The sequence below is a fragment of the Oryzias melastigma genome, linkage group LG21 (assembly GCF_002922805.2).
Source record: "Oryzias melastigma strain HK-1 linkage group LG21, ASM292280v2, whole genome shotgun sequence".
Classification (NCBI taxonomy): Eukaryota; Metazoa; Chordata; class Actinopteri; order Beloniformes; family Adrianichthyidae; genus Oryzias; species Oryzias melastigma.
In genome coordinates, this window is record NC_050532.1 from 3,652,886 (window position 1) to 3,673,210 (window position 20,325).

At 39.5% G+C, this 20,325-nt stretch overlaps 1 protein-coding gene across 6 annotated transcripts in view; it reads left to right on the forward strand.

Moving 5' to 3' along the window:
• Nucleotides 1-20,072, forward strand: part of mcf2lb (mcf.2 cell line derived transforming sequence-like b) — a 49,510-nt gene extending 29,438 nt beyond the window's left edge. For 3 of the 6 annotated variants that reach the window (XM_024287292.2, XM_024287295.2, XM_036209652.1), the window contains exons 5-33: nt 3,126-3,245; nt 4,073-4,189; nt 6,351-6,500; nt 6,585-6,709; nt 7,314-7,428; nt 7,943-8,062; nt 8,344-8,535; nt 8,614-8,805; nt 8,963-9,122; nt 10,855-10,910; nt 11,004-11,083; nt 11,619-11,685; nt 11,763-11,878; nt 11,956-12,025; nt 12,922-13,014; nt 13,090-13,182; nt 13,253-13,378; nt 13,467-13,688; nt 13,774-13,866; nt 13,951-14,029; nt 14,174-14,246; nt 15,033-15,139; nt 15,335-15,427; nt 15,991-16,050; nt 16,280-16,345; nt 16,777-16,886; nt 17,957-18,069; nt 19,139-19,242; nt 19,325-20,072. In XM_024287292.2, coding sequence (XP_024143060.1) covers nt 3,126-3,245; nt 4,073-4,189; nt 6,351-6,500; nt 6,585-6,709; nt 7,314-7,428; nt 7,943-8,062; nt 8,344-8,535; nt 8,614-8,805; nt 8,963-9,122; nt 10,855-10,910; nt 11,004-11,083; nt 11,619-11,685; nt 11,763-11,878; nt 11,956-12,025; nt 12,922-13,014; nt 13,090-13,182; nt 13,253-13,378; nt 13,467-13,688; nt 13,774-13,866; nt 13,951-14,029; nt 14,174-14,246; nt 15,033-15,139; nt 15,335-15,427; nt 15,991-16,050; nt 16,280-16,345; nt 16,777-16,886; nt 17,957-18,069; nt 19,139-19,242; nt 19,325-19,416 — 3,204 coding nt within the window. In that variant the 3' untranslated portion in view covers nt 19,417-20,072. The remainder of the gene's footprint in view (nt 1-3,125; nt 3,246-4,072; nt 4,190-6,350; nt 6,501-6,584; nt 6,710-7,313; nt 7,429-7,942; nt 8,063-8,343; nt 8,536-8,613; nt 8,806-8,962; nt 9,123-10,854; nt 10,911-11,003; nt 11,084-11,618; nt 11,686-11,762; nt 11,879-11,955; nt 12,026-12,921; nt 13,015-13,089; nt 13,183-13,252; nt 13,379-13,466; nt 13,689-13,773; nt 13,867-13,950; nt 14,030-14,173; nt 14,247-15,032; nt 15,140-15,334; nt 15,428-15,990; nt 16,051-16,279; nt 16,346-16,776; nt 16,887-17,956; nt 18,070-19,138; nt 19,243-19,324) is intronic. The other 3 variants (XM_024287294.2, XM_036209653.1, XM_036209654.1) reach the window with 3 other exon arrangements.
• The last annotated feature ends 253 nt before the right edge of the window (nt 20,073-20,325 follow it).

Below are 20,325 nucleotides of genomic sequence, written 5' to 3' on the forward strand. Positions count from 1 at the left end.
CGGGGGGGTACTCTTCCCTGCGCAAATTTGCGCAGGCTTAGGACTTCTAGTGTTAAACACAGTAATAAATCATATTATCTCAGAAATAGGGATTTTTTTTAATCCAAAACTATTCTTTTTCAAAACTGATTTACAATAAGAAACAGGAGAAAAACAGCACGCTTCTAATGAAGATCAAGCAGGCAAAATCATTTTCTGATGATAAATACAAATATTTCTTCTCAGGGGCGGAGCTAAAACAGGGGCAGCAGATGGGCAGAATATTTTGGAAGGGGGCAAATGAGAAATTGCCATTACAAATAAAAGCATAAGTCATATGTATTTAGTGTTAATAACAGTTTTATTTAATTAATGCTTTAATTCGTTAACCTTTTTCAATAACGATGCTAATGTTGACTAAAAAATTGGGAGGCAAAGCTTTTTGGTGCGGGGCTGTTGCCCCCTTGCGCCCCCTCATAGTTTCTTTTGATAACTGACAGTATTAAAGTGATTTGGTTGGTGCTTAAAAGTAGATAACTCCATATGCAGCCAACTGTATCATTTGCAGTGAATATGGAAACTGTGACTGAGAAGTTATTATCTTTATAATAGTTTTGCTTTGAAATATTAAGTAAGGAAATAAAATGTTGAAGTAAAATTGTAACACTCTACAGTACAGCAAAGTATTACAAACAAAAAAAACAAAGAAACAGGGGCATAAATATACGTCTTACGGACAAAAAACAAGAAGTTATAGTTTGCTTTCCTTCTCTTTATGCACACTACCAACGTTCAAGAAAAATGACTCAAGAATATGCAGTTTTTTTCTTTTATAGCTTTTTCTTCAGTTGACAGATAAACCCCACAAGTCTTTCCCAGTCCTTCACCGAGGTGCACCCACCCAAGTCTTTTTATATATAGTTCCTATTTACACAATCGCCGCGTCCCTTTGGCGTCCTCCTCCATTAAGGCGAAAGCAGTCTAAAGTAGATTTGCGGGTCATCAACGTTCCGTCCGCAGGTTGCACAAATGTGGCTTACCGGATCTGTCCAGTGACGAAGCATGTGAAGGTCTCACCCAATAGTCGATAGATTTCCTCCATATTCCACCAACAAGGTTGGTACTCTTCTCCTCTGTCTCGGTAATCCTTAAGATTGTGTTCTGCAGCTGTCAACGTTGTATGTGGGGCTCGCCCAGGAACTCTCACTCAGGTCAGGCCTCTCACCCCTCGCGTTCCGAGAGACACTCCTCTCATCTGTAATGTTTGTAATCAGTCTGGCACCTGGGTGACAGGAAGTCCCCAGGTAGCCATGTTTGTAGTCCCGTGTGACAGGAAGTCCCCAGGTAGCCATGTTTGTAGTCCAAGGCTCCTTTTTATGATGTAGATAAAAAGTCCAACACAATTATTTCAAACATAAACTCAGAGAAAAACAAAACATACAGGACCATTTCAACCAGGGTTATCAAATGGAAAGTCATTACTGAATTCTCTTTTTATCCCATCAGTAAAAAGACATTCCTACCAGTACTCAAACGTAAACATATGTGGCAATGCTACAAAATAGGTTTTTGATTGAAAAAAAATATTAAAACAGTGAGACATAACTATAAAAAACTGTTTTATTCACCATATACACCATGTTTCCTTAACACATGCATTTCTAAATCTCCTTTTCTTTCATGGCTAATTCATTTAAAAAACTTTTTTTTGTGTTTTTTCAGTAACAAATTTCTATTTTCTGTAACCTTCCTCCACATCAGCAAAGACAAACATTTGAGCCGTTAATTCCATGAACAAGAGGACATGTGAATTCTGCTGAGACCAGCGCTCCTCGGATCACTGAGGTGGAGCTGCGTCGCTGCAGAACATTTGGGTTGTTTGCTTATTAAAGGGAATTCTATGAGGGGGATGAGAGGCAGGACTTTTCTTTGTCCAGATGATTCTACAGAAGTCGCTTTCCTTGTGAGGATCAGGACATTTTCCTAATTATTTCTGCTGCGTTAGTGTCCTGGAAACATAGAAAGATCCTTGGAGATGCTCCAAAAAGTATTCAAACAGTTCATGCGGTTAACGAACACTCAATAGTAATAAATAAAGATTCGTTAAAAATTAGGTTATTAATGCATTCCCTTGAGATATTCGGTTTCAGTTTATTTTAAACACTATTTAGAACATTGAAAACAGTCAGAACAGAAAACAAAAGAACAAAAATAACAGAATATAGTGTTAATAAAGGGGTGGGAAGAAGTTAAAAGAAAAAATATTGAACCTCGCCCTCTTGACTAACTTAAATTAAGTTTACTGCAACCTCCCATTTCACTTTGGGACAACGAAGGCAAAAGGGGAAAAAAAAAGAAAAAAACAGCGTATAAACAAGAGAATCCATGTGTACGTAAATACCCATATATACTATATACACATGTATACGCACTAATACACGTGTACACATACATATATGCACATATATTTGTACATACACAAAAAAACAATAATTTATTTATGGCTATATAGTCATTAAAGATTAAAGAATCTTAATCAAACATATTGTTCAGTGTTAAAAATCTCATCAAATGATGATAAAAATGATCAAATGTGTTTTCAACTGAAAAATAATTTAGCGTTTTTATAAAATAGCATTTAATTTACAAACTACAATATTGTATTGGTATAAAAAACAACTTTTTTAACACATTATCAATACATCCCCTTTTTTCTTGTTGATAGCAGCAAAAATATGTATATATTTTGGAAAAATCAACAAACCAAAAACATACAAATTAACTCAAATTCACTGTCAGGGTTAAAAAAAAAATACTTTTAAAAGCAGTAACCAAGAATAATAAATACATTCTAAAATGAATAACTTTATAAAATACATTTGTATTAGGAGGATTTAGTTAATGCTTAGTGTCAGATATTGATAATTACATAAAAACACACATTTTATACATTTTGAGAAAAATTTCAAATAGTTCTGTTAAAATTGTTTTAAATTCTGAGAAGCATGTTTCCATCAAGAGTTTAAAAAAGAGAAAAATCTTAGCTAAAATCTGCTTTTAAAAACAGAAAAATGTATTTGCGTAGAGGAGGACTTCCTCATCGTTGCTGCATAAGAACCTCATTTGGTTTCCTTTTGTCTCTTCAGGGTTCCTTCCCCGGGAACCTCCAGCTGGTTCTGGTTCTGAGGCCCACCACCCTCCTGCAGCGGACTCTGTCAGACATTCTCTTCAAATTCAACAAGGATGATTTCAAAATGAAAGTGCCGGTGCGTCTCCACCGTCATATATAAAGGATTTAGCGCAGTAAAATGCAACTACTTAGACTGTATTATTTAGGAGGAAGTTTTAAAGCAAACTAAATCTGTTCAAATGCACCATTATCTCATTAAAAGGTCATTTTAAGTCACTTTTATGCTCATTTCAATATGAGGAACACAAACAATGATTTTATTAAGCTGCTAAATGTAGTCAGTGATGTTAATGTAACACGGTTGCCGTGGTAACGTCATATAATAATCAAAGTCTGGTTCATTTTCATGAGTATCATGTTGTCCAATAGGTCAAATTTGTCTTTCTTTACATAAAAAAAAAAAAAAAATACCGTATTTTCCGGAGTATAAGTCACAGGAGCAAAAAATGTCTAATCAATAAGAAGAAAACCTTTGGAAGAAAAGTCTGACATTTCAGAACAAATCTGCCCAGTGTAGCTAAAAAAATAAATAAGTACAAGAATACTAATCGTTTGATCTGTATGAGAAAAACATCAAAGTTTAAGACGAAAACAATCAGATTCTCCTCCATGTTTGTTTTGGACGCCTCTTCTTCTGCCAGTGTTAAATACTTAATACTCACATGCAGCACCCTGGCTGTTAGATTAAACAACAGGTAGAGGACAACAGGTGTTTACTGGCAAAATAACAAATATATGAGCCTATCTTAAAAAAAACACACACAAATAAGTCACACCTGGCTAAACTATGAAAAAAAACTGCGACTTATACTCCGTAATATACGATAAAACATATTATAACGATTCAGCGATCTCATTTAAAACTGTTTATGACATGCTTCTAACGGGATGTTTGTGTCTCAGGTGATCATGCTGAGCTCTCTGACCGAGCTGCACTCGTACATCGATCGCTCTCAGCTGACACAGGAGCTGGGAGGGACGCAGGAGTACTGTCACGAGAAGTGGATCTCCCATCGCACTGTACGAACTCACCCTTCAGTCCATTTTCACTGACCGAACACGTAGTTACTCCTTGATTTACTGTAACTTTTCAACCGTTAACTAATCAATCTACTGGAATTACATCAATCCTGTTAAAGGTTGAAAATTTAAAGTATATTAAAGATGTTGTGTTAAAGCGTTAAAGCATGAACCCAACACAACTTTAAGACGGTTTCTACCTCATCTGATTGCAAAGTCCTGCTGATCAAATTTGCATTCCCCCAGCTGCAAGAGGAAACTGTAAGAGGAACAAATCAAAGCAAACCTGATTAGGATGTGTGCATAATTCTACCCTTTTGTATTTTAACTGAGGTCACAGGTACTTAATCCTACACTTGTGTAAAGACTTCCTTCCCTCATGATACGGGCAGGTATGCAGGTGGCCTGTACAGATTTTAGATAAAAAATCCTACAGACTGTGAAGGGAGCCCGTTAGTGCTGTTCAAGTGATAAGAACAATAAATTAGACAGTCTAGTTCGTATGGGTGCATACCTAATGCTTGGAGCTTTTGTGCACGGTCTCTAAAGAGCCAGTATGTGCACCTTACTAATGACTAGAGTGCGGTGTAAGGAGACCGTACGACAGCATCACCCATATATCTTACCTTACAAATACTTCACAATACCCTTACCACACACAGTAGTCGAACATACGTGTGGTACAATAATGGTACGTTCTATTTTTATGATGATTGTGCAAGTCTCAAGGAAACTGCAAGACACACCCGGGCTCCCTTGGTCACATGCATATGTATGGAAGGTTGACCAGCACGAGTGCTGCAAGTTTTTGGGTTGTCTGGACCTGTGGAGCATCTTAAAGGGAGTCCCTTAGAGCTCATGTGGACGATTTAAGTAACGTCATTCAAAAGCTCTCAATTTACCGGTCGATCTTCGTTCCAGTACTCACCTATGCTTATGAGCTCTGGGTCATGACCAAAAGAACGAGATACTGACTACAAGTGCCTGAAATGAGCTTCCTCTGAAGACTGGCTTGGTACTCCCTTAGAGATAGGATGAGAAGCTCTGTCACCTGGAGAACCGCTTCTCCTCCATATCGAGAGGAGCCAGTTGAGGTGGCTCAGGCATCTGGTCAGGATGCCTCTGGACGCCTCCATGGAGAGGTATTCTGGGCATGCCCCACGGGGCGGAGGCCCCGGGGAAGACCCAGGACACCCTAGAGAGACTATATCTCTCCACTGGCCTGGGAATGCCTCGGGGTCCCCCCAGAGGATCTGGAAGAAGTGGCTGGAGGGAAGTCTGGGCATCTTTGAGTGGAAGAAAATAAATTGATGGTCCTGAAAATGGAACGTACCATTGTTGTGTGTGTGATAAGTGTATTGTAAAATATTTATAAGGATAATTTTAGTTCTATGTCCAGGTGATGCAGTTGTACGGTGAACTTACACCTAGTCATTAGTGAGGTGCGCCTTACTGACCCTTTCTCAGACTTCACATTTCAGAACTTCTACCGATGTACAGTAGACTGTCCTGACCTACGGATGTACAGTGTGGCACGCCAGCTGCTCTAGATCTTAAAACAGCTGGTATCCAGAGTGGATTATTGGCTCCCAACTTCTCCAGCTGGAAGAAATCAACTTCATCCGGCTCCTCCATAGTGACCCCACCCACCCAGGACGCTCTATATTCACCCATCATGGCAGACTCGGTCAGAATAACTCGGACCAACAGGCTGAGGAAAAGCTTCTTTTTTCATGGCCATGAAGAGACAGCACAAGTGTTACTGATAAAAGAGAAGCTACGAAACAACAGTTTGTTATGATGAACGATAATGACAAGAATAAAGTATTTCTTTCTGCACAAATTCTGCATATATGTGGCATGCAGGTTATATGTAACCAAACGAAATTTGTGGGATCTCCACCCACTTCACTTCCCTTAAGAATTCACTACGACCTGTCTGTCACCTGCAGCATGCCCATAGGTTTCCCTGTTTTTGCCCACAGACAGCCTGTATCCACCGAGAGGGCAGTTGATTATGTAGATAGGTAAATAGGTGAAATTCAATTGGTACAAGTCATCCCATGTGACAAAGACAGAAGGATTCTCTTTAAATTAGAATTCCAAAAACAGAGGTGTTGGTTTACTGGATTCTAAAAATGTCCGTTCGATGTTGTTCCAGGCTATTGAAGGTTTCGCTCTGATGGTTAAGAAAACGGCTCAGGCGCTGCAGTCGTTTGGAACCGACCTAGCAGAGACCGAACTCCCCAACGAGATCCAGGCCACAACCGTCCTGCTCAGCACGCACACCAACAAGAGGGACAAAATGAAGGTAACAGAGTCTGGGCGTCTCTCCCGTTTGTTTTATCTCTGTATTATAGTTGTTCTTGATTTGAAATGTTGTCTGTGTTTACAGGAGGACCTGCTGGTGGCTCTGGGTCAGGGGAGCAGGCTTCTGGAGAGCATCAATGAACCCATCATGCACAACCCAGACCACAACATGAACCAGGACGAACTAGAAAACCTGGCCACAGTGCAGAGGTTAGAGCGTAGCACTTTATGCTGGATGAAGGTTTCCCCCAAGGATTCAGAAAGGAATACTACAATTCATTCTCTGAAAATGTTGATGAATTTCACTGCACTCAGTAATCAGTTTAATATTTAAAAGTTTAATTTTCATTTACAAAAACACTTTTAAAGCTATGAAATTCCACAGAAATCACCCATGCCCTCTTAAAAAATCAATCAGAATCATAGACTTGCACCACTGTTGCCCTCTGCTGGCCAGTAAGTAGAATGCAGTTTTGATACATGCATTTGCTTCATTTTTAGTCATGTTTTATTTTTGTGTTCAAGCTTCAAATTATATTAATTGTCACTAAATGTAAAGAAGATTCTCTTCAGCACTAGAACTCAAATCCGTTTTTTAGGTCTCCCTAACTCTAGCTGTCGTGTCGGATTGCGTTCAGGCCCGTCGGCCTCATCAACCATCACAGCAGTGACAGCGTGTCAGGAGGCATTAGCTCCACACAACATGCAGAGAAAAACAGCAAATTAAAATACCTCAGTCAGCATCACATTTTCTGCTTGGTTTAACATGTTTCTTCTTGCTTTTTGCTTCATCTTTTTTTTTTCTTCATGTCAGACTGCTGTCTCAGCTGGATGAGACGGAGAGGGCTTTTGACGAGTTCTGGCTGAGGCATCAGACCAAACTGCAGCAGTGCCTCCAACTGCGTCACTTTGAGCACAACTACAGAGAAGTGAGTCTGAGAGCTCAGCCCCAACCTGGACCTCAAGACAGCAATGAAAACAGAACTCATTTAAAGACCCACTCTGATGAAAATAGTGTTTTTTCTGATGATAGATCAAATAAATAATAAAAAATAAAGCTTAAAATTGCATTTCTGAGCATTTTTTTCAAATTGAGAGAGAGTGTAAGCAAAGGGATGATGGGAAAAAAGGGCAGACTTACTCCATGCTCATTGTGCCACTAACAACTCAGAGATGAATTTCTAATAAATTCCTGCCACTCTGCAGAAAATATGTCCCAGAAAACAATGCAAGTTTTTTTATTTGTTTTATTTTAGCTAAAAACAGCATCATAATAATTTTAAAAATCACTGGGAATAATTTTATACTAGATCAGAAGATGATTAGAATGGGACCTTAAGCATGAAATTGTTTAGAAAGTTGATTACATGTCAAAGAATAGAGTGAAATTGAACCTCCCGACTCTTCTGATGTGGATTGATGAATGTGGTTCCTCTGCTGCAGGTCAGAGCTCTGCTGGATCACTTGTCGGAGAAGCTCACCACCTTCTCAGAGGTCGGCATCAGTCCGGCCCACGCTGACCACATCTTCAGTGAACTCACCACCTTTGAGGAGAGAGTCTGTGTGAGTCTGTCAGATGACGTGATTTCATCCATTTCTATTTCTTTAAAAATAAAAGCTTTTTATTAGTAGTTTATTCTTGGAAAACCTCAACAAAATTTAAAAAAAAAACTATTGTTAAGTAGGGATTTTTTTGGAATCTAAACGTCTTCAGTCTGTTGGAAAGTTTAAATCTCAATGTTTTTCCCAACAAATCATCATGAAGTTCTTCATTTCCTTTAAAACCTGGTGGATTTCAGGTTCACCCTCATTATGATTGAACGATCGCTCCGTCTGCTCCTCAGGAGGTTCTGGACAGAGCCTCGGCCTTGTCTCAGGAGGGTGATGAACTCATCCAGAACTCCCACTACGCCGAAGACTCGATCCAGCCCAAATGCTGCGAGCTCAGAGCCCTCACCGAGAGCACGAGCAGCAGCCTGAGGGCCCGGAAGGACCACCTCCTCAAAGCCATCGAGCTGCACCACCGCCTGGAGAGGGTGAGGACAGGCTCCTCTGCTTCTCTGCTTCTCTGCTCTTAAGTTTCCATCCTCTTACTCCTCCGTTATCTCTGTCAGACGTCTAAATGGGTCGATGATGGGATCTACCTGCTGGCATCCCAGCCAGTAGACAAGTGCCAGTCACACGAGGGGGCGGAGGTGGCCCTGCAGGAGCTGGAGCGTTACCTGGACAATGCCGGCTGCAGCCAACTGACAGACCTCGGCAGCATCTGGACGGAGTATGAGGGGGTGTTGAACCAGCAGCTCAGGGTAGGAGAGCCAGCATGCTGCCTTTTAAATTCAAACTATGCCCACAAATTAGGTCAGTTAAAGCCAAAGATGTATCCAAACGAAGAAACAACGCTTTGAGTTTGATGCTTTAGGTAAAAAGTTGCGATGGGACCAAAATTCATTTCTCACCGATCAGGAACAAGTGGAGAAGATTTACCAGAAGCAGGCGTCCATGCAGGAGATGTTTGACAAGAGGACGGTCAGCCTCAAGAAGCTAGCAGCCAAACAGATGAGGCCTGTGCAGCCGGTCGCCCCGAGACCCGAGGCCTTCATCAAGTCACCGCTCAACTCTCCTGGTGAGCTCACACTTGTCTGCAAAGACCGCTCGGTTATTTTAATCTTTAAAGTCTGAATCATGCTCCAGATCTAAAGATTTACTGACTATTGTGTGTGGCTGATGGGAGAAACGAAGACCTGTATTAATAAATCTGTATTTATAACTTAAAATTGTAATCAGCACAAACGCAGAGAAGTTACTCTACTAAAATACTTTTTTTATTTGTGTTTATTTGATTCCAATAGACTTTTTGATAACAATTTAGGTTTAGATTTTGGAAATGTTCCGCCCCTCCAGTTGTCTCCACCAGTCATTCTTGGAGGCTTAATCATGTCATCAGTCTGACCAATCAAAAGTTAACATCCTCACTTTTTTGTTGCAACTTGGCTCATTAAGTCTGACAGTTCCAACAAAAACAACAGCTAAAGCTCGTGTTTAGCCGTGTAGATTCCTGCGGGAAAAAGTGAACAAAATAATGAAGCTCAGAGAGTTTGTCTAGCATCAGCGTCAGTTTTTGCACTGCATCTCCCATAATGCATTGGGTTAAAGTGACATTACTTCTGCACTATACTACTAAAATAAAATTATTATTTCACCCAAAAATAAATAAAACATTTTTTATTGAAGTTAAATTTTGTACTAAGACAAAATAAAAAGTAATAAACTTCAAAATGTTCACTTTTGTGTGTTGTTACAATTGAACATAAACATGAATATAATGTGGGGGGGGGTTTTGCATGTAAAAAACAAGCATATTGTGATCATATCAATGTTAAAAAATTATTTTTTAACATTTAAAGAAATCTACAAAAACAATTAAACCACTCTTTGGAAAGAATATATTGTTTTTTTTTTGTGAGGTCAAATAAAATTGCATAACAATATGGTTATTAATACATTAATAAAGGGAAAAAAGTAGTTGAGCAAATTTTTAACTCATTTAGTTGAAAATTATTAATAAAAAACTATCATAACTTTTATTACAACATTTAGGAAAAACAATCGCATCTTCCAGCTTTTCTGCCTGAATTATTACAAAAATTGTCACAAGATTGTGGAGGGACTGTACCTCAATACAGACTATAGAGTTTCTCCTGTTTTGCATATTTAGATACTGGTGTGCCGCAGAATTTTTGTTAAGGAAAAAGTGTACCATGGCTCAAAAAAGGTTGAAAAAAACACTGCTTTAATGGTCTAGTGGAGAAGTGTCTGTCTTTAAATTGGAGGATAATGTGTTCAAATCTACAGTCAGATTACAAAAATGAAACCCAAAGCCTTCTTGCTTCTTAAAGACCCACTCCAATGAAAATCTTGCTGATGAAGGAGGACATATATAAAGAAATGTACACACAAAATTACATTTCTGAGTATTCAAATTGTCACGATCTGCAGCTCCAGTAATGAGAACAGTCCTGTTCCCTAGCTCCACCCCTCTGACTGGATTTTCAAATTTCGGCTGTTGGCTGTATCTTTTCAGCCATTAACACGATCACTGTAATTCCAGTAGATTTTGAAGGAGAAAAGCGGCGTGAGCCGCTTTTCTCCTTCAAAATCTACTGGAATTAGAGTGATTGAGTTAACAATTACAAAATTATAATAAATCGAAGCACAAACTGATGAGTTTCTGTGTGTGATAATAAACTGCATCCACTGCTGCAACTCAGCCAAAAGCAAAATTCATAAACACTTTGATAAATTAGTATTCCAAGTGTCCTAAAAGCACATAAATGATGTGATCCTTCGATCTGCAGCTCACAGAGCACAGCAGGAGAAGAACGGCTCGGACTCGGACAACAGCTGTGGAAAAGTAAGCCCTCAGATTCTGCTGAGTTCTCTACTCCGCCCCACGAATATGAGCGAACGTTTACCGAGTGATCCGACTCGTCTCTGTTTTCACCAGGGACAGCAGCAGAGCGAAGACGGCAACAGCAGACACGCGTCTCTGTCAGAAGAGGAGGAGAACCTGGCAGTGCTCAGGCGGTCAGCAGAAGCTCTTTGATGTTTAACCAAATTATGAGACGGTTTAAAAAAAAAAAAGTCTTATCCTGTTATGCTGTGCTTGTTCATCATTCACTTTCCTTTAAAATAGACTAGCTCCGATTTGTGCGTGCAGAATTTTTGATTTGTAACTTAACAAACAAGTTTTGTGCATTGGTAAAATTTGGTACAATTTACACATGCACAAATTAAAATTACAACAGCTTGAAACTAACTACACGCAAATATTTAATTGACAAATCACTTGAGACTCTTCAAGTACTACAAAAATGCTCGGTGATCAGAGCTTTCTTATCTTGTGTAATAATTCATTTGTGGGTAATTTTTAAAGATTTGCATGTGTAATTAGTTTTAAGCTGTTGTAAATTTTTATGCATTAAATAAGGTTCCAAATCAAGACTTACGTACACACAAAAAAAGAATACACACGAACAAATCCTAAATTGCGCACAAATCAAGAATTATGCCGCATAAATTGGGGTGATTCTTATTTCTCACCATCCTTTTCTGTTCGCAGACACGTCATGAACGAACTGCTTGAAACCGAGAGAGCTTACGTGGAGGAGCTGCTCTGTGTGCTGCAGGTGAGTCTTCACAACGTGGAAGGAAGGCTCATCCTGGCCTCCTTTACTTTTGTTAAGCCCTCCTGCCTCATCCACAGGGATATGCCTCAGAGATGGATAATCCTGCGATGTCTCACCTCATCCCGCCGTCTCTGCAGAACAAGAAGGAGGTTCTGTTCGGAAACATGCCAGAAATCTACCACTTCCACAAAAGGTGACAGAGTGCCACCTGGCTGTTGGGGGGGGGTCACAGATGCTGATCTAACATTCTCTGATGTTTTCATTTCCCAGGACCTTCCTGAGAGAGCTGGAGCAGTACACAGACTGCCCAGAGTTGGTTGGGAGGTGTTTCCTACAGAGGGTGGGTAAAACAAATCGTTAACTTGTCAGTCTAGACTGGAGTCTGCAACCTTCAACACTTAAAGAGCCATTCAGGTCGATTTCTATCCAACCAAAACCCAGAAGGAGACACAAAGTCTTCACTCATCCTTTAGAAAAATAAGATTCTGATTTATAATGTTTTTGCTACTGACATGATATATGAAAAAAGCTATGATGTGTGATTTTGGCATAAATAAAACATGAAGAGAAAATAGCTTTTTAAAAATATATATATATATATTTTATAACTTTTGACAGAACTTTACCAGAGCTTTACATGACCTCCTTTCAAAATAAAAGTCATCCAACACCATAGAATCATGTCAATGCAGCAAATGCAGTAGGAAATCTAAAGTCATCAGTGATTTAAAAAAATATATTTATTTTACTGTTTCTGGAGCATTTCAGCCACAAATTCATAAATATAACCAACAAGAAGTAATTCAGAGCTAATGAAGTGATCTCTACCATATATTAAAACCACGAAGAACACTTTTTTTAAATCCTTGAATTTCATGAAAAATAGAAGATCTCCTTTATAATCCAGTGGATTGTAACTTAAAGCTTTAATTCTGGTTCTGCTTGATGACAATAAATTGATTTTCTGTGATAAATGAAGATAAAATTCAGTCCAAATGATTCACTCTGCCCTTCAAGTGTTTGTGAATAAGTTAAATATAATTTGAGTTAATGTACCTTTTTTTTAACTTTACTACTTACTTATTTTTCCCTTTGCAGTTACTTTTAAAAATGTTTTAAAATATTTTATTTTAACCAAAGAGCAACAATGGAGAGGTTAAAGAGTCCCATGTGGCTCCGGAGGTTGCAGACCCCTGGTCTAGACAGTGATTTTTTATTTATTTGACATTCCTGCAGATGACAGACCTCCAGATCTATGAGAAGTACTGTCACAACAAGCCTCGCTCAGAAAGCCTGTGGAGGCAGTGCTCCGACTGCGCCTTCTTTCATGTGAGCTCCTCCTCTGCACCATCCTTACACTCGTCTCACCGCAACTTTTATTTTGAAAATGTTTTCTTCCATCAGGAGTGTCAGAAAAAGCTGGAGCATAAGTTGGGTTTAGACTCGTATCTGCTCAAACCTGTTCAAAGGATCACCAAATACCAGCTGCTGCTGAAGGTATGAATGCGTTCTTTGACCAGTTTGGTGGTTTCTCCGTCTTTTCCTTGAACTGTTTTTGCGTTTGCAGGAAATGCTGAAGTACAGCAGGAGCTGTGAGGGGGCTGACGACCTGCAGGAGGCGCTGACCTCCATCTTAGGCATTCTGAAAGCCGTCAATGATTCTATGCACCTCATCGCTATCACAGGATACGAGGTAAACTCCAGTTGCCCTTTTATTAACTACTTTATGAAAACATTTTAGGGTTTTTTGTGCCATTGTGGTGTCTCTTTTTCTTTTTTAGGGTAATCTGACTGAGCTGGGTAAGCTGCTGATGCAGGGGTCCTTCAGCGTGTGGACCGAACACAAAAAAGGTCACGCCAAGGTTAAGGATCTGGCTCGGTTCAAGCCCATGCAGAGGCACATCTTCCTCCACGAGAAGGCCCTGCTCTTCTGCAAGAGGAGGGAGGAGAACGGAGAGGGCTATGAAAAAGCTCCCTCTTACAGCTTCAAGCAGTCTCTGAGTGTTAGCTTTTACACTCAAATATTCTTTTATGTTCTTGTCTGGATCAGAGACATTTATTATTTCTCTTTTGCTGCTTTTGGAACAGATGAGTGCAGTGGGTATCACCGAAAATGCAAAAGGAGACAACAAAAAGTTTGAGATCTGGTGCAACTCCAGAGAAGAGGTTTATATTGTTCAGGTAAGCTAATACAAAGAGATGAAAATAATGCGTCCAAAATAATTTGACAAAACTCTGAAAGTTGTCTGTAATTTTGCATGCCAGGCACCAACAGCTGACGTAAAAACTACATGGGTAAATGAGATCAGGAAGGTTCTGACAACCCAGTTGGAGGCATGCAGAGGTAAAATATATACATATACACTACAAATATCATATTTAATGTATAAATCAAAATTATCATCATTTGCATTGATAAAATTCCATCTTTATTGCAGCTGAAGTGACAAATTGCTTGACATGGATGTTCTTTGTTTTTGACTTTCAGAAGCCAGCCAGCAGAGGGCGCCAGACCAGGTCATCCAAGCACCTCCTGTGCACAGTGTGACTGTGTGTCTAAGGTAAGTCTGTCCTACATTCAGTTAGGAAACAAAGCAAATCGCTTCTATAAAAACATAATTATTGATGAACAAAAAAGATAGAAATAAAAAATAAATCTATATTTATAATGTGGGGCATATTTAGTATTCTAGTCTAGGAAACAAAGCACTTATTTTACATATTATCTTTATTTACCCATAGTACACAATCAATAGATCTGAATCCTGCTATATAAAAGGATATATAAAAGGACTCATTTGGAATTTAGTCAATTTAATAAAAGTTGGATCAAACTTGTACAGAGATCGGGTCTCGGGGCAAAATCTGTTCATTCTGGAGGTAGAGTTGAGCAAACAAGACGTCTTCAGATCAACAGGGATCTATAAACCTATTTATAATTTACGTGAACCTCAGCCATCAATTTATTAATGTAACTAATCCAAATAAAAGAAATGCTAATCAAGTCATCTTGGCTTAAAAAAATTACTATTTTATTTTTCTTTTATTTATTATTTTTATTCTTTTTCTCCTCTTTCTCCTCAGCAGTCTTACACTGCTGGGTTTTGTTATTTTAGTTTGGGGTTGGACCTTGTTAGTCTTAGTTTGCAGGCTTTGTTTATTTGTTTTCTTTAGGTAGTTATGGTTAGAGGAGCTGCTGACTCTGATGGACATGGCTGGGTCAGCAGTCTCCATGACTTATTTTATGTTCGGCCAAGGAGCCACCATGGAGGGATAAAAGAGCCACATGTGGAGCTAAAACCAAGCAGGTGCTAAGTTCCAGCATGAATTTGTTGTTGTCCTCACAGTCCATTTAAGACCACCCAGAAGACTTTGAAAAAGGGAGAGGAGAAAAAAGCTGAGCTCCCAGCCCTTGATGTCAGCTCCTCTTCTTCCCCAAAGCTCGCAGGGAAAGGTGAGTAGAGTTATGTTTGTGCTTTTTTCTTCTAACTGTACCCGTCTCCGTCCCTCTTCAAATGACTGACCCAACGTTTTACTGTCGTTAACATCTTCCCTCTTGAATGATTTCCTCCTGTAACCTCCTTCCTTCCTTCCGTTTGTTTGTTTATCTGTCTGTCTTTCCCGTCTTCTTGCTTTCCCTCTGGGTCAGACGGGGCTGTGACAAGCCCGACCTCAGACAGAGCTGCTGTGGCTAAAAAGCGCTTTACCTTACAGGGCTTCAGTAACCTCAAAGCTCAGAAAGGTAACGGCGAGTCATCGGTTTCCTCAACCATCACTTTGGAAAGAAGTTGTCATTTTAAAGGGGTCGTACCATGCTTTTATTAAGCTTTCTGAGTAAACTATACCCATATAAATGATCAAATATTACCTTTGACATACTTAAAGCAAATTATTTATGAGTTATTTTTGCAGAGGCTCCGCCTTTAGCTCTGAGGGTGCCACCCACTTCATGATGAAGCCCACTTCAAGCTAGGCTACCTGATCACTGCTAGCTCGAGCTGCTAGCTTTGGGGAGAAAGTGTTGGGCCCAATCCGAGTTCTTCCCTTCTCCCTTCCCCTTCATTTATCCTCCAAACGGAGAGTTATGAAAAAATCAGACGTGACTTTTGTTATCAAAATGCCACTTGGGATTCTTTATAGTGAGGAATGAAAAGTATTATTCACTTAAAAGCTCAACAAGTTGTTTTTTCATGGTATGGTCCCTTTAAGCTTTTCTGTTTCAAATAAAACATCTTCAGATTTTTTTCTTAAATTGATCAGAAACTGTTGCTCAGTCTCTGATAGAAGAAGTCTCTCTGTCCACAGAGCCCTCAGCTTCTAATGACAGAAGTTTTACTCTTCCCATGACAATCTTCTCATCAGCAGGTATCCCACACGCTCTAGTAGCCAGCGCTTTTTCACAATTCTGACAATCTGTAAATGAATTTGTCGGTTGTGAAAAACGGGTGTGGTGTAGCCTCCTGCATCCTAGAAGCCCCGCAGCAAAGCCCCTCCCCCTTCGCTGCTTGTTTTCCTGTGTTTCCTCCATCAGTCAGTGATGTGTTGTCTCTGTGATGTTCCTCACGACTCGTCTTCTTTTCCTCCTCCATGGTAGGATCTCCCACCAGCCCCGATCACAAGTCCAAGCGCCAGAGCGACCCTACGCCGTTTGGCTACAAAGGTAACCCGTCCTGCCCCTCGTCTGATTGGTTGTTCATCCGAAACAGATTTTAGCGAGAGTGTGATTGGCTGTGACTGCCGTGTCCCTCAGATGCAGGTCCTCCTCCCCACCTGACCAGAGCCAGGTGGTTCAGTACCTCTAGTCTCTTACAGACAAAGTGGAGAGGTATGCTGGGATTGGTCCTTTCCGCTCCTCTGTAGGAGTGCTCCTCTCGACTCTACGACTCTATGCTCTGGTTAGAATCGTGGAACAGCATGCCAGCCACCACGACATGTAGTTGGGGAACTGATTGTGATACTGGGGTTCCTGGGATCTGCAGTGTTTCCTCTCTCCTGTCTGTCTTTTCTCTAGAGGATCTCCAGCTGGTTACACCCACACATTAGCTGACAGAGGACGGAGATGTGAACTGTTCTGCTCTCTGTTCTGTTCAGGCTGGAACAAGCCGACTCTGTCGCTAGACGCCTCCGGGGAGAACGACGGCTACTCCAGCGCTGAGGAACCTCTCAACTCTGACCCCGAGGACGAAAACACAAAGAAGCTGGTGAGAAAGTTAGTTCGTCCCAGTTACTGTATTTTCCACACTAAATTATAATTATAATAAATTACAATTGTTGCACTTGTGTATTCACATGTACAAAAATGCAAAAATACAAAATGTACACATGCACAACTTTAGATTATAACATCTTAAACCTAACTATACACACAAATATTTGAAAAGTACACACCAATCACCTGATACACACACATACACACACACACACAACCGCATTCACGCACAAATCTGATGTGAGACTCTTTTCACGTCCCCATATTTTTCCAGAAGTGATGCGTTTAAATGCTGCTAGAATGCTGGGTCATCAGAGTTTTCTTATCAGCTGCTTTAAACTTAGATTATGAATATTATCTGGTGATAGTTTGACAAATTCCCACTTTATTAAACAGATTTTAAACAGCGCTGAGACAAATTTTCTTTAAAACACTTTTATTTTTAGAGCAATAACAGCTTGGAACTTTTTACCAGTAATTTTATTGGAATTTGTTTTCAAATTATGCTTTTAAAAAACAACTGATGTCGCACTTTGGAGCCACATATTTTAAACTAAGTTTCTGAGTTTCTGGACCCATTAGTGGAAACAAGACTAAACATGCAGGCACAAATTACAAATCAAGAATTACGTACCCACAAATCGGATGAGACTATTTTCTGTCCATATTAACCCATCAGTCAGTCCGACTTTAACTGCTTTCGCAGTAACTCTCGAACTCGTTTGTAGCATGCTACACATTAGCCACTTTAGAAGCATTGGCATATTCCCAATACCTGTAACTCCCAACCATGTTTGGAACATGTGAAGAACACAGCCTGATACTGCTACATGTTAGCTGTGTAAGAAGCATCAGCGGCATTAGCGTATTCACAATACCTGTTTGCAACACCTAAAAACAGACTGATACAGCTAAAACAATCATTAAGGGGCTCCAGATTTTAAGGCACACCGTCATGTTTAGGAAAAAAAATAGTGCGGAAAATATGGTACTTGCTAACGTGTGAAGTTGTGAAGTCAGTTTTTAAATGCTTCACGTTCTTCTGGTTGTGATTGCTAACAGTGCGCTGGAAAATACACTGTGCTGGTCGACTACGAGAAAGGAGGAGCTGAGGAGCTTTCGGTCAAGAGTGGAGACTCTGTGGAGCTGGTCAAAGAGGGAGACGATGGTCAATGGTGAGAAAACTGCTATCAGACACATCAGTTTTTGTTTTGAATTGCACAAATTCAAGAAAAACAAATGTTATCACTACTCTCATTCTCAACATATATCTGAATATTCAAACAATTTGGGATCAACTGTTTCAGATAATGGAAATGGGATCTTTGGCTTTACATTTTTACTTATTTTTTTTACCAAAAATTAGTAGTAGTTACTGTCAATATTGCTCAATCTGTCCCAGCCCCGATGAACAGACTTAGACACCTCAAAAGGGTTATCCCACTTATATCTATAATCATTTATGAAAAAATTAAATATAAAATCATTAATTAGTACTTTAGTCTTATTGTTTTAAAGTTGTTTTTTTTTATTTAAGTTGTTTTTCACAAGAAACTGGTTATTTATTGATGTGTTGTCATGACAACATCTACAGAACCTGCATCCCTCTCTCTGCTGCTGCTGCTGCTGGTGTATTAGAGGACAGTAGCATAAAAGCTGAACATCATGTTAAGTGATACTAACCATCATCTTCCTGCTCGTTTTTGACCAGAGAACCAACCAAAATGTATTTTTGATAGTTTCCTAGATTGCTTTTGTTGCAAGAAATATCCACTATTCACTCTGATCATGAAGTTTGTATCAAAATGAAACCAGTTATTTCATTAATTAACAGTTAAATTATTTATAAACAAGTATTTACTCTGTATCAAGCAATAGGGTAAGTAAGACAAACAACAAAGTATTTAAATTTGAAGGTAAATTGCTGTTTAAGGATCTTTTCTATTGATTTGCTGTTGTGATAAACTGGAATAACACATGTTCACCTATGTTACAGTTTCTGTTGCTCTGGTTAATAATTGGCGTGCAGGCAAGCTCAATAATTTGGATCTTTCAAGTAACTGAAACTGTTTTTAGGTGCAGCCAATCAGAATCAAGTATTCATCCAGACTATGATATAATGGACTAATAATTAGCATACTTCTTGTTTTTTTGAATGTTCAACTAAATATTTAATAATCAATTACTCTTTTAATGCAGTTGGTTCTCATTTTGCAGAAATAAAAACAGTTTCTTTGTGTTCAGGTTTGTCCGTAACTTGAACTCCTCTGAGGAGGGCTGGATCGCTGCTGCCAACCTGCTCACTCTCATTGAGAAATCAAAGTCCTGCCAGTCTCTCACCAGCTCAGGTACTGAAAGTAACCTCTCAAAATGAACACAGAAATCTGCACACGAGATTTGCTTCTGATTATACTCGTTCGTCTACAACAGAGGGCAGCGGCTCGGGGAACCTCAGCACGTCATCCAGCTGCAGCGAGACCTACACCAACTTCTCCGAAATCAAACCTCCAGCTCTGCAGTGAAGCCGTCCTCCTGAGCGCCTGCATCACGTTATCTGTGTTGTATTGCCAAGATCAGTACTTGAATCAAAGTTTGCACAGAGTATCTACAAATCTCCTTTATATTTCCTGATCGCACGCTCCTTTAGGAGTTGAAACGCCATCAAACAAACGAATCTACATCACACCGTGACAGTATAGTGCAGTGATCTTCCTCTATTTGCAAACGTATCTGGTAGTTAAATAATAAGTGTACATACAGATGGGCCAGCATATCATTTTCTAGATGTATTTATTTTCAGGTTCTGAGGACTTCTATGTCCATATCTCAGCTGATGTTGTTAGTCAGAAAAACGTTTTGTTTATTGAATGTTTTTCTTTTCCCTAAATGTTATTTATTTGTAAAACCATTCATTTATTTCCTAGTCTCCACTTCTGTCTGTAAATTGTCAGCCTGTTTGTAGAAACCTTATCTCCCACCAGGCCTTGCACTCCCAACAGATTCCTTCCTGTGTGATCCATCAGAGATCCCTGTGGACGCTTCAACTTCTGAATGTAGATATGCTGTCATGATGTGACATGTTTGTTAATGAAGAGGCTTTATTGTAAAATACGCATAGTGACGTCACTTTGGTGACTTGCACATTTTTCTACATAAATGACTTGGGATAATTCCATCAGTGTGTGTTTGTGTTTGTGGGAGGGGCACTGAAGAAAGCAAGAAATGAAAGTGAAACAGGGTTGCCAGGTTTTGATTTAATCAAGTTTGGCAAAAATGACTCCTATGATAAAGGTTGTTGCATTTAAGCTAATATTTGAGATAACCATCTAAACATGTAGTCATTGGGCCCCAGATAAGCATAATTAACTGATGTGGAAATATATCTCAAAATGTCTACAGATGTGGATGCCAGGTCTTAAGAGGTTAAATTT